At 42.3% G+C, this 14,564-nt stretch overlaps 2 protein-coding genes across 2 annotated transcripts; both read left to right on the forward strand.

Moving 5' to 3' along the window:
* Positions 1-8,568: 8,568 nt before the first annotated feature.
* On the forward strand, positions 8,569-9,372 carry LOC125291656 (aquaporin-8-like). Its single transcript, XM_048238477.1, has 2 exons — positions 8,569-8,943; positions 9,359-9,372. The coding sequence occupies exons 1-2, from the start codon at positions 8,682-8,684 to the stop codon at positions 9,370-9,372; spliced, it is 276 nt and encodes a 91-aa protein (XP_048094434.1). The 5' UTR covers positions 8,569-8,681.
* Positions 9,369-11,567, forward strand: LOC125291657 (aquaporin-8-like). The gene is made up of 4 exons (XM_048238478.1): positions 9,369-9,485; positions 9,658-9,875; positions 10,676-10,810; positions 11,181-11,567. Exons 1-4 carry the CDS (start codon positions 9,369-9,371, stop codon positions 11,239-11,241), a joined length of 531 nt encoding a protein of 176 aa, XP_048094435.1. The 3' UTR covers positions 11,242-11,567.
* The last annotated feature ends 2,997 nt before the right edge of the window (positions 11,568-14,564 follow it).

Raw genomic sequence — 14,564 nt, forward strand, 5'->3', positions numbered from 1 at the left:
CTTTCTACACTGTATGAACAGGGAATTTCTGGGAAAGATCTTGGTTTGAATCCTACCTTAAAGGGCATTCTTTCAGTGTTTCTTGTATCAAATTATCATGACCTCACCACAGGTGTGCCATAAGGATCAGTATTAGGGCACTATTTACACCACTTCCTTGGGTGAGACCATTCACTCCCATGAATTTGACTCACTGCTATGCGGACGGCTTTACCTGTCTTTATCACCTGAGGACTGTTTCCCATCAGATTTCTGCATGCCTGATATTTCAGTCTGGATGACAGACCGACACCTTCAACTTCTTCTCTCAAAAACTGAGCTTTTGGTGTTTCCAGCTAAAACAGCTATTCCCCAACAGATTTACATCCAGCTTGACTCCTCTTCACTGACCCCAACTAGATTGGCACATAACTTTGGCGTCATAATTGATGACCAACTTAATTTCTTTGAGCATGTAGCCTGAATTGCAAAATCGTGTTGGCTTGTCCTTTACAACATTAGGAAGATCAGACCTATTCTGATACAAGATTCCACACAACTTCTTGTGCAGGCCATGGTTATATCCAAACTGGACTATTGTATTTCACTGTTAGCTGGCCTGCCTGATTGTGTAGTAAGATCGCTGCAAATGATTCAGAATGCTGCAGCACGCCGGGTCTTCAATCAGCCAAAGAGGACACATGTAACTCCTCTCCTACTCTACCTTGACTCCTTATAATAGACCTTGGCCTATAGGACACTTACTGGATCTGCTTACGGCTATCTCAATTCTATGATCCAGCTGTACATCCCCAACCACTCACTGGGGTCATCTGCTGAGCATCTGTTGTGTCGACCAGCCATAAACGCTAGATCAAATTCAAGACTCTTTTCCTCAGTGGTAAACCCGTTGGTGGAATGAGTATCTCCTGATAGTTTAGGCCCAAAATCCCACATTTTGAAGATATTATTGATTTTATTTAATTTTTTTGCCTTTATTTTTATGCCTTTAATGTGACAGGATAGTGGAGAGTGACAGGAAGTGAGTGGGAGAGAGTGTCGGGGTGGGATCTGGAAAGGACCACGGGGCGGGAATCGAACCCGGGTCGCCGGCGTACGGTGCAGGAGCCAGTTGCGCCACCGCTGGGGCCATATTATTGAATTTATATTGTACTACAGGGCTAGTATAGTTTTCTACATAAAGAACTGGAAAACAAACGTGGTTAAAAAGGTGTGGAAGATAGTGTTTTTGTGAAAAAGGGTCATGTTTGGGAAGGGGGTCTTCTGAAAGTTGCAATATAGGCTACTGATTATGTTTCATTAATAAGTGTCAGAATTCATAAACAGCCTGCATCCGTTTCATTTCCATCTTTACTCCAAACACACCGTAGCTATTATGAAGGAGTCGTAATGAGCTTGGGCTCATTCCAGTGCCCTGTGGTGTAAGTCAAAGTTTAACAGCCATTAAAATAGAAATAATGGGCCTTTTGCTGCCAAACTTCCCTCCACATGATCTGGTGTTGGTGGAGTCAGTCACACTGCTATGCATCTGTTTTGGCACGATTTTAAATAGCTTTTGATATTCTAGTCCGGTGGACATTGTGGACCCGGAAATGTTGAGTACACCAAAGTTTTATGATGGAAATATATAGTATGGGTTCCCAGCATGCAGAAACTGCCGGATGCTAATTTGCATATGTTGGGCAATTTGTGTAATTGAGCTAATTAGCATAAATGAGCATAATCGCCTATATTGATCATATTATAAGAGCTGCTTGGCCAAAATGGTCAATGATAGTATGTTTTTAGGGGTTACTGGAGATGCTGAGTCCATATCTGACATTTTCAAGATTCAAAATCACTATTTTAACTTGGTTTGGTCACGTTTTTTACTGTCATTAACCTGATTTTGCTAAATTTTTTTGGTCCAATTTAGAAAGATTTTTGGAGGATAGGGCTGTAGCGATATACAGTAGGGCTGTAACGATACACCAACCTAACAATTTGATTCGTATCACAATTTTTGACCCACGGTTTGATACAAACCTCGATTTTTTTTGGAGGGGTCGGGCTAGACATTTCAATAGCCTACCTTAGAACACCAGAGGATTACAATAAAATATATCTGTATTATTTTATGTCCTGATATTAAAAGAGAGAATACTGCATGTCTGATATTTATGACAGCACACTTTATGCAGATTAGCTTATAGCTTAGGCCTACTATTTCTATTACAACTCTACCACATTCAGCTGTCTGGTTGAAGCCTGGAAATATTGTACACAAAGAAGCATAGTTGGCTAGCTTATCATAGTCTACTGATTGAACTGTTAAGTTTCCTCATATGTGTTTAAGGTAATACTCTTCTCGTAGGGACAAGCCCTTTTGGGAAACATTGGTATTGAGATGATCACTCAACTTGAATGCAAGAGCTTTAACAAATATGTGCAGCATGCTATTGATGCTAAGCAGATTTAATAGTGTAATGATTGATGAGACAGCGTTGTCTAATCAAAAGCTTTATTAAAGGTCTGGAGCAGGGACATCGGCACAGAACATAGCACATGCCATGGAAGTCAAGAACACTCGCACCTTACACACATAGGGTTGGACGCAGCCGCACCATACAGGCAAAAGCACACATAATAACAACCCCAAAGTTCTCCCAGAATCCCCAGCGCGAAACATTGTGGGAATCTCAAGCACAGTCCAGCACGCTGACGTTACACAACTCCCCCAACAAGCCATTGCCGTCCTCGGCACATTCAGTCCAGCAAAGTCTCTGGCACTGCCACACAGCAGGTGGGGTGCACACACCGCAAGAGCCCTACTCATGCAGGGGAACCACAACCACCAGCAGCCCAATGCGGGTAGTGCCTGCAGTCACCTGGCCTGTCGCCGCCGTCCCTAGCTCCTTCCTAGAACTCCCTTCAGAGAACACCCTCAGGTCGCCACTGAACACCATAACTGGCACCGTGTGCACCACCAGCAGACTCCAGCTCCAACACCTAGCTACCCGGGGTAGGCCTCCTCCTCTGCTGCCAACCGTCCCATCCGTCCGTCCCTTAGGCACCACCTCCTTGCTGGCTCGTCCATCGGATTTCTTCTTTTTTTCTAAAGCTCCGGCCCAGAAGAACAGGGCATGGTGCACCACCAACTCCATTTTTCACCCTAAAGCTGCCTGGGTGCCTCAAACGGCCAGGGGCTCAAGGCACCACCTCTTGCCGGCTCCACGGTGAAGCAGGTCGGCTGCCTGGCCACCACCTCATCTTCCAGGGTCACCACCTCATCTTCCAGGGTCGCGTGAAGCCCTTCTCCACCGTGTCCACTGCATCGAGATCCTCTTCAGGCTAGCACTCCTCCCGTAGCCAGGCCCAGGCGACGGCTGGTCTCCTCCCGCGGCTTCTACTGAAGGCCTCTGTAAGCTTCTTAGTACCCCTTACAAGGGCTCTCTTCGGATCCTTTTGCGTGGGCCTCCACATAGCGGTGAGCATGGACGGATTATGAACTTTTGGGCCCCTGGGCCCAGATGTATTAAGGGCCCCCCACTAATTGTCGCATGTGGAAGGGGGGTTTGGGGGTCCTTCCTCAGAAATGTTTTAATTGGTTTGATGTGATTTCCTGTATACTGGTGCATTTTGGGGATGGACTAAATTCAATCAGATTCATACACCATACATCCTGATGTGTTGATATTGAGGCAATGATTTCATGCAAAGGCTTGGGCTTCAGGGCCCCCTGACCCTGGGCCCGGTAGGCCCGTGCAGTAATCCATCCCTGGCGGTGAGGCCTCCCATTCCCGGCTCCTCCAGCACTGAAGACACTGTCTCCTACAGAACGCAACTTACTCCTCCATGGAAAACGTGCCCATCTACAGGTGCTGCTTTGGAAAGCAGCAGACCGCCCTGATACACCGGCTGTGGATATCACCGCGTTTGGATGGAGTAAGAAGACAGGTATGAAGAAAGGAGAGGAACTCGCCCATCCCTCGATTCAAGTCCTGTTGCTTCTGCTGATTTGTTAGATGTTATCAGCAGTAACTGCAAAGCTGGGTTAAAACTGTGTATACATGTATCTGGAAAGTGCAGCTGTGCAACTGCAGGCCTGGCCTGTACTAATTATTGTTTCTGCAAAGGCAGTGATGTTTCTGCAAAGGCATATGATGTTACATATATATATATACATATAAAATAGCAGCTAAAAGGAGCAGGACAGGGATGAAGAGTCTGGAGAAGATGGCGACAGGACAACGGATGAGAAGTAGTAGAGGCTAGTTCTTCCCTTTGTTACACAATTGTGAGTCACAGCAGAGGGCTAGTGAATAGCTATTTCCAAAATTATTGTGGAATTCAGAAATAACTTGAAATTATTCCTGATCACTGAACATTTTTATCCTCCAAAAATCCATTTAAATCGCCCCCAAAAACTCAGCAAAATCAGCTTAATGAGAGTAAGAACGTGACCAAACCATGTTTAAATAGTGATTTTGAGTCTTGAAAATGTCAGATATGGACTCAGCATCTCCAGTAACCCCTAAAAACATACTAACATTGTCCATTTTGGCCAAGCAGCTCCTATAATATTATCAATATAGGTGATTATGCTAATTTATGCTAATTAGCGTAATTACACAAATTGCCCAACATATGCAAATTAGCATCCGGCAGTTTCTGCATGCTGGGGACCCATACTATATATTTCTATCATAAAACTTTGGTGTACTCAACATTTCCGGGTTCACCTTTCTGTCAACTAGACTATTCATGTTAACATCTGTGTAAAATCCTCAGTAACCCCATCTGCAACTTAGAAAACACAATTTGTTTCATTATTTTTTTTTCATTTATTTATTTTGATTAAGGCAATTGTTTCCAGTTAATACAGCAAAAAGTGGTCAATATAAAATCACTGACTTTTAGAGAAATAAATATGAGAGTGGTACACACATAAACAAGATGAACACTGAATGTTAAGTTCTTCACTTGCCCTGCTTTGTTGTGCCTTTGATAACTGGAGTCTAAACGCCTTAAGAGAAACCCAATACAGAGAATAGAGGAAAGATTTTGAAAAAGAAAAGAAAGTTGTGAATTGAAAAATAGTGTTATAGTTTTGTATATTTGAGGTTGGTTGTTAAAAGCATATTGATCACCATACGTTTATTCTTCATTTTTTGTGGTAGAATACAATTTCTTCACTGCAAAAACTACTTATCTAACAAAATCTAACCAAGTGTTATTAATCTTATATCAAGATAAAAAAAACTAGTTGGTATTGTTTTCAGTATAAAGAGACTTACCTAGCGCTTTTTTGTGAAATCATTTGACTTAATTTAAAAGAAATTTGACTTATTTTAAGACATCTCATCTTGAAAACAAGCAAATTTGTCTGCCAGTGCGTTAAGCAAATTTGTCCTAAAAACAAGCAAATTTGTCTGCCAGTGCATTGAGCAAATTTGTCTTGATAAGACTCCTTAAAATAAGTTAAAGTCTTCTTAAATTAAGTCAAAATGATCTTTTGAGAGGGCGCTAGGTAAGTCTTTTCATACTAAAAACAATACCAAATAGATTTTTTAATCTTAATATAAGATCAATAACACTTGGTTAGAATTAATTTTTTGCAGTGTTGGATAGACACCTCAAATTGATTTGATCAATCATCATTCAATCATCATATTTAAAATTATTATAAAATATATAATTCCTTTTTTTTGTTATAAAACATAATACAGCAACACACTGAATGTTGGATTTCAAAAGAAGTCATCAAAGCACCTGGCCGTGGCCCCACATGATTTGCTTGGGCTGTTCTCCTCATTGCCCATCCCTTATGCCAGTGTTTCCCAAACCTTTTTTCTGGGGACCCACTTTTTAAAAATGACAGACCATCGCGACCCATTTCACTTCAATTACCCTGCAACCACCAATATTGTTTTAGGCCACAGGTTCTCCAACTTTTCTATGCCTTCCCCAACCATACATTGCTATAGGATCTAGATAGATAGCCTAGATCCTGCTTTGAACACGGCTGTGTTGCATTTTGAGCACCATCAGCGTGAAAAGTTGGAAATGACTACTGAAAAGATATGTTTTACATTTAATGCGCATCCGAGAGTTTGGGGAAATTCTCGCATGTTGCGCAGTCGTCATTCGTCAGCATAGTAAGCTGTTCCTGTATTTCTAAAAAAAATGTTGTAGGCTACGTTGCGTTGCAGACAAATGGGTCCATAACACTGTGGACGTCAATTCCGATGTAAACAGCAAATAACTCAAGTCGTTATATTATATACGTATTATATTATATTGTATAGTCGTTTTATCATGTATCTATCTAATCTGATGGATTTGCTCAGGCCCTACTTCCTCCACTCCCCATGCAGTGTGTACCTGGAACTCTAGGTCTGGTCCACTCTGTTCCGTTCATGTCCTCCGCTCCGACTCAGTACTTGCTCTGCCCAAAAGTTAAAAATTCAAGAGGAGCAGGGGTAGCCTCTGGCACCTGTTTCTTTCCATCCACCGCTGCTCAGTCAGCCATGACACACCACCCTGGCTCAGGATCATTCTCCATATCTGTTTGGCAAAAACAACACAGACAGAAGCAAGCACAGACCATTCTGAGAGAGAGAGAGAGATGATATTTCCAAGTTTTCCTCCCAGTAGCTGTGACAGAGTGGAGAATATAACAACTACCGTGTCTGATTTTGTCTCTGAGGATGGCTGAAGATGAATGTACACTTGACTGGAATGAGTGCAGTGTGCAGACAAACATGAACCGGACATAACCCCATCATTAATAAACATCAGATAACATCTAGTCCCCTGGCCACAAGGTGACCGCTTATTCTTGGCATGGGTTTCAGAGAAAACAGGTCATCCACCCAACAGATTTACATACAAGTGCATTAACCGTTAACCATATGTGCAATGGATCGGAACACCACAGTTACACTATATAGGCACTCCCTGTCTTTTCTAAGAAAACTTTCACTATATTCTCTGAGAAAAGGTCTCGCCTCCAAGAAAAGGATCCCAGCAAACACTCTGATCAAGGTAAAGCACTTCCTATTGTGGTAATTTCCAAGAAGGTCCACAAAATGTTTTTGAATATATTAACAGACTGAAACTTTATTATCAAAATCAAAGGACAACAGTTTTGTGACAAATTGCAGCATTATGATAAACTATGATAATAAAAATTAACTTGGAGGTTATTTTTTAAGGAAATAAAAGAGTATCAGACATGCTAGCTAAAGTGCAATACACAACAATGTCAACTTTTCAACAAGTTGTTTTTTCTATTTCAGATAGCCCAAGTCCCACTCTGGTTCAGTTGGGTAGGCCTAATATTTGACAATATTAATTCCAATTTAGGGCCTACCACCATCAATTTTGATGCGATCTTGTAGCCTATAGGCTAGATTTTGGAAAAACTATGGGCCTTGATATACCCTCTATTTAGGCTATTGAATCAGGGGTCATTCATCTTGCTAGCCTGAATTCCTTCTTTATGGGCCCATTATCTATATCTTTCTTCACTTATTTTTTTTTTCTAATTTAAAGTTTAAGCTTTGGTCCGAAGACATTGAAGGCTAAATTAGCTGTAAGTAGACTAGGTAAAGACTGCCGTTTGTTTGCATGGCTCCTATAAAAATGTAACATTGTATGTCTGAACATTCCAAAAGAGATGGGCTAAATTTCCCAACGCATTGGTAGCCATAGTAGGGCAATCAGGGCAAATTTGAAGGTAGGCCTAGGCTATATTATTTCATATATTTCTGTAACCTTCTTTGAAATCAAACAAATCTTAACCTGACTATCTTGATAGCTGCATTGAATTCATTAACGTTATTGTTTGTCACCTAACGTTAGCTAGTACCCAGAGAAATTAAGACTACGGTTAGCTGATGTTTAACGTTAACGTAATCTAATTTAAAAGTTAATCTCCTAATGTCAGCAATAATATTAAAATGGTAAGTTAATCTCCTAATGTCAGCAATAATATTAAAATGGTAAGTTTAATCAAAAATGGGGTGGGCGAATACTGTCATTTGTGAGATGTGATCTCCCAAGATATCCTCTACCTAGGCTTCAACTGACTTCACAGAAACCCCCATGCTTGAAAAGGTTATCATAATTGGTTAGGCTAACTTGGATGGTAAAACAAAAAGTTATCTTCTTGTGGGGTAGAAGATGGAGAGTTCTTCCGTGAATATGATCTCTAAATAGCATGCTCATTGTGTACATAGAAGCAGTCATTCTCAAAATATATGTTCAGCCGTGGCCTACTGGTTAGCACGGACCTGTAACTGGAGGGTTGCCGGTTCGAACCCCGACCAGTAGGCACGGCTGAAGTGCCCTTGAGCAAGGCACCTAACCCCTCACTGCTCCCCGAGCGCCGCTGTTGATACAGGCAGCTCACTGCGCTGGGATTAGTGTGTGCTTCACCTCACTGTGTGCTGTGTGTGTTTCACTAATTCACGGATTGGGATAAATGCAGAGATTAAATTTCCCTCATGGGATCAAAAGAGTATATATACTTATACTTATATACCATACTAAAAAAATAGCCCAAACTAACACGTTGCATACGTTTGTTCAGTACCGTTATACAACCAAGGTACGTATTTCTCAGGTATGTATTATTCTCACTCACGTATCTTTTTTAGTACTTAACAACGTGTGCGGTCATCTCCCTCCTCGACACCATGGCTTCGCTCTCAGCTGGTAAAGAGGTGCATGAGGTCTCGGAGGTCAAGCCTAGGGCCAAGATAATGTGGGGCCGCACGCACTACGACCGCTACCTGCTCCCGTGCGTCGCCGAGTTCTTCGGCACGGCACTCTTCGTCTTCTCGGGCTGCGCCTCAGTAATCGAGAACTCTGCGGGCACGGGTCGCCTGCAGCCCGCTGTGGCACACGGCCTGGCACTCTCCATCTCCATCGCAATCAGGTGCGTGAAGAGGGGGGATTGTGTTTGTGATGTTAAATGCTCATTGGTGTCTGCTGTCTGCACACTTTCCCAATTACAGATGAACAGGTTTGCAAACTGCTCATCCACAAGGTTCCAAGAAGAGACTCTTCAATCTTATACTCATGCCTAGGAATGCATTTTACTTTGCCCCTGGTTGTTTATACGTTTCAGCACCATCAGTTACTGGCAGAAAAGGCTGCATTAAGTCAAACAGCATAGTTAATGTAGGGATGGGACCAGGGGCTTTTAACAACTTAACATAATACATCTACCCTGCATATACCTGACATTTGTTGGTAGTTTAGACATATCTGCCTTACTAACATCTGGTTGTCAATGTGTCTCTATTCAACTTGAATGTATTGACTGGTATTGATGAAGCAATATGACCTCTGACCTCTGTTGCTCTCCTAGTGGCGGCCACATGAACCCTGCTGTGACCTTAGGGGTCACTGTGGCAGGCGGCCTGAAGCTCATCATGCTCTTCCCCTATTGGGCAGCTCAGTTCTGTGGAGCCATAGTGGGCGCCGGCTTTGCCAGGGTAAGACCTTTACTTCAGAGGAACACTGCCTACAGTCAGTCAGAAACACAGTCTTTTCAGATAGATTGAACGCATACTCTCTCGAAAGAGCACCTGTTTTAAGTAAATATTGCCATAAGATGACTAGCGCTTTGATCTTATTTTTCTACTGTGGTGATTCTTATTTAAACAGGCTGTGGCCTCCTCGCACGAGAGCTTTGTGAATGCGTCTGGCGGAGCCTTTGATGCCATTAAGGCCGATCATCAGGTGGGCGTAGCTCTGCTTGCGGAGGGGATCATGACGTTCTTCCTGGTGCTGTCGGTGTGCCTGAGTGCAGTGAACCGTCAGAGCAAAACGCCCCTCGCCCCCTTCTGCATCGGCCTCACACTCTGCGTCGGCATCCTGGGAGCGTGAGTATATGTGTGTTTCCATCTGTGTGTGTGTGTGTGTGTATGTGTGTGTGTGTGTGTGTGTGTCTCCATCTGTGTTTGTCTGTGTGTGTGTGTGTGTCCGTCTGTGTGTTTGTCTGTGTGTGTGTGTGTGTGTGTCCGTCTGTGTGTTTCTTTGTGTGTGTGTGTGTGTGTGCTTGTTAATATGGGTGGCTGCAGGTGTGCGTCTAGATTCAGGTGTTCAGTCTGTGCAGTACATTTGTGTCGTTATGGGTATGGGTGGGGTCAACTGAATGTTTGTGTGTGTGTGTGTTTGTGTGATCATTCATGGCCGATAGTGTATATGATCTGTGCACACGTGTGTTCATGTTTGTCTTGGTCTATGTACCGTAAGTCTTTCTGAGGGTGTGATGCTTCTGTGAGCTATACAACCAGGATGAGGACAAGACATCTGTCTGAAACAAGGCACCTCGCAATCCTAGTCAGAAAAACTCCAGAACAATACCTTCCCACATAACTGTCTTCTGCCCTCTCCCTCTCTCTTTCTGCCCTCTCCCTCTCTTTTTCTGTTTTTCTCACTCTCTCTGTCGGCCTTTTTCTCACTATGTGTGTACATCTTTTTTTTTTCTTTCTTTCTTTTTTTTCTATTTCTTTATGTCCTTCCCTCTCTCTCCCCTATCCCTTTCTTTTCCTCTCTCCTTATATCTCTCATGCCCTTTTTCCCCCTCCCTCTCTCTCCCCCTCTTTCTCTCCTGCCCCTTTCTTACTCCCTCTCCTCTCAACCTCACCTGTCCTCTCTGTCCCTCTCTCTGTCTCTGCAGTGGGGCGGTCTCTGGTGGCTGTCTGAATCCGGCCCGAGCCTTCGGTCCAGCCGTGGTGGCTAAGCACTGGCCCTACCACTGGGTCTACTGGGTTGGCCCTCTGGCTGCTGGGCTGCTGGTCGGCATTGTGCTCAGGTACGACCTTTGACCTTTGTCCTTTCCTAGCTCAATCCTACAAAATGAGCTTATAAGTGGCCAGGTGCTGATGCATTGCATCAGACATTGGTACATGAAAATACAGAAAGGAACAGCTTGTAAAGGACAAGCTGTAATTATTTCTTAATAATGGCTAATATACTGACTGAGAACTGGTCAGGAACATTATAATACACATGATCACATGATCAATGGCAAGAAATTGAGTTCCCAGTCCCAGACCTTGTATAATGAATGGATATTCATGAAATTAAAGTCATGTTTTTGTGAGCTGCCCTTGCCATTTCTGTGGCTCTGAAAATAGAAAGGTTCGCTAAATTAAAGGTTCTTGTTCGTTGTCTTTTGACAGGACTTTGTTGGGTGACCCCCGCACAAGACTGACCTTCAGAAAGAGAGAGCCTTCTTCCTGAACAAAACCTCTTCAGCCCCGTCTATCGTCTGACTCAGTCTTCATCCCATTCAATTGAACTCATTATTTTGAAATTTGCTATCATATGAAAGGTGCAAGGCATATGAAAGGTTCAGGTACACTTGAGAGTTTGTACTGTATGTAATCACATGTTGAAACAGTTGATACACGCAAAAAAAGGGGGAAATAAATGTAAATAGTAAGTATGAATGTACCAGTAGGTGGAATATTTAGCTATGTTTACGGTGTTGTTAGTTTATTTGTTTGTTTGGAAATGTATTTGTTTCTCAGAAGATTACTGTGTACATTACTAGATTATTTATGCTCTTAACTAAAATGTGGATGGCTCTAATATTGTTCAATGACTAACTTTTTCTTTAATCTATTAGCAATATTAAATCTTAATCATTGTTGCCTATGTTTACAGAAGCCTTGAAAACCTCTATATTTTCCATAAATAGATAAATCAGTTTTTTCCTGAATCCATTCTTTGGGCAGAGTGCATTATCCAAACATGATAATTTTATAGAAACATTCAGAAACTAACAGCTGTTTGCTAGCATCCAGAGGCAGTAATAAAAAGATCTCACTGACTTGCCACTTCGAAGGTAAGGATGATGAGTCCAGAAAGCTTTAGCCTACCTATTCAGAAATGAGCGCCTTGGTCGCTCTCCAAGGTACTGTTCATGTGTGGGATGGAAAAGTACTGACGCAACTCTTTTCGAAGTAGATGTAACAATGACGTGATGAATACATTTGTCTACACACGCACAGCCATAACCTCGTCGGTATATTTTGGTGCTGTATCTGCAGATGTTCATGTTCCTCGGTTTCACGATAGCTGAACAGAATTAAATCACGTCCCTTTTATGTTGTCCCGCCAGTGGAAGAGTGATGACGGCAATAGGCAATCAAGGATGCAACTTTTCATGGTACAGGTTGCAAGTCAATGTAGGCTAATGGACTGAATGTATTTTCACAAATAGGCTAAAAATATACACAATTACCCACATGAAACATTTGTTTATGTTTAATCCACATTAAACAAAAGATTCCCACTTATATTTAGCAAGCCTATTTACTGTAAATAAAGTAAACTGACAAAACGTCTTCCTATTTTTAGAAACGTGTGTGTGTGTGAGAGAGAGAGAGATCGAGATCAGAGTTGGAAACAGCTTTTTCACTTTCCCCCCTAAAGGAGTTGGTGCGGTCCTGGACTTCTGAACTGATTCATTTTTCGTCTGTCAGTCATCCGCCGTCCCCAAGAACATCAATTTGGCGTATAATTTTACAGCAACAATCAGAGATACAAAATGAGCTGGAACGGCGCAGAGGGGAATAGCACGTAATTGCCACGCGCCAGGAACAAGGGAGTCCGCTTTTGCAGGTATCGCGGGACGGGGCTTTTTCTAAAGTGCAGGTGCGTGCGTGTTTGATCAGAATGTGGCCCGGAGGAACCGTGAACGAAACGGAGCATGTGTTCCGGATAACAAAAAATGAATTTGCCCTCCCTGCTTGTCAAAGGCGCGGGAAGGGGGGTGCTGAGGGCGCTGCAGCACCCCCTGCTGGCAGAAGATATATTTTAAAAAATATATTATATATATTTTAAAATAATTACTAATTCACTGTCTGACATTGTTTATATTGTTGTATGTGAAATGATGAGTCAAATAGCAAAAAAGGGTTATGGATAGGTTCGAATATAGGCTACTAAAAATTAACAGTTATAGAGATCAATGTGAACGTGAGTCCGTTACTGTAAGAACCGTAGCATGGTTTCATCTATGTGATAGCGATCAAGTGTGTAGGCCTACGGTTGATATAGGCCTACATATTCTATGCGATTAACATGTTCAAAAAAACCATGAATAAGCTGAAAGAAACTTTAATTGTGTTTTACAGTTTTGCAAAAATAATAAATGCATAGGTAGTGAAATCATTTTATGATTAGATATGATTCGATATTAGATATGATAGCTATGATAGAAAGTATTAGGACACATACTTGCTGTGGAGACGACACACTTTAGGCTATTCAGAAATTATTTGCGAGATCATTGCAGCCTGATTATTAGCCTATATTTAAAGCCTAACATCTCTGGTGTGGTTTTGACGATCAGAAAATAAATTTTCCTTAGCTACTGAAATACCTAACGATGTCAAGTGCGCTTCTGTGGGGTTAGGGTGGGCGCAGTGGACTCGGAGTGCTGTCTCTATGATGATGCGGTATGACACCAACCTGCATTGACTAAGAAGATAGCAAATAATAAATAGCCTATAATTGCAATAAATGCATGTTGACAGAAAAAGGCATTCTAAAGCTTTGAATAACATTGTAGGCTAACGATTACAGAAATGACTTACTCGACAGATAGTTGTCCATCAGGCATGCCAGGTATGGGACGCTTTTTCCAGTTTACCTTATCACACCGGGAAAAAAAAGTCGACCACTGCTGGATGCAGCATGGCTACGAAGTGCTCGTTTGCTGCTACACATGATAATTCCTTTTCGGGTTGATTGTCCCTAGCCATGGATGGCAAGACCTGGTCCCACTCCGTACAACACTGGCACTCAGTCTCCGTAGGCATGGATTGAAAAACCCCGCAATTGCACCACCTGTTCAGCCACATTCGATTGCCTTTCTCTTTCCAAGAGCTCTTCTTCTGTATATTCCGGTTCAAACATATAGGGCTGTGGATCTACATCTGCACCAAAGTAAATATCTTCTGGATCGTCTAGCTCAAAAGTCACCATGGCTGAAAACAACACTCGTTCACTGTGCAAGCCTGGAGGCAGGTAATCACCTTGGTTGTATTGCCGGAAAATATATCCCACGTGGACTATTTTCAGGTGCTGCGTGATATCACTGTGTACATGGTACGTTCGCAACGTTCCTTGATTGTTATGCCAGATTATTACACGGCTCTTCAGAGTGCTGCAGAACGTTCCATTCACATGAATGGGCCTTCCCAACGTTCGGGCCTATGTTAAATCTACATAAATCACCGGCAGAGCATTTAATGACCGCTGTCAATGGCAACGGGTTTTGTGCTTCTGATTAATGTCTTTCATATCACTACGCAAGGACTGGAACTTCATTAAAACGTGAAAGCAGATGGTTGATCAGCTGTGTTCTAAAGAATGTTTGATTTAAGTTCAGCAGCATGTGTTGCGAACTATTTGTTTCTCAGCAAATGCCACGATGAACGGTAACAAATAGGCTAGGTTATGTAGGCTAAAGTCATATCGCGGGGAGTTTATTATTTCGTTTTGGCAAGTAGTCAGATAATAAAAGCGGGATAATGTATAGAACCTTCGGTCAT

The sequence above is a fragment of the Alosa alosa genome, chromosome 3, assembly GCF_017589495.1.
Source record: "Alosa alosa isolate M-15738 ecotype Scorff River chromosome 3, AALO_Geno_1.1, whole genome shotgun sequence".
NCBI lineage: Eukaryota > Metazoa > Chordata > Actinopteri > Clupeiformes > Clupeidae > Alosa > Alosa alosa.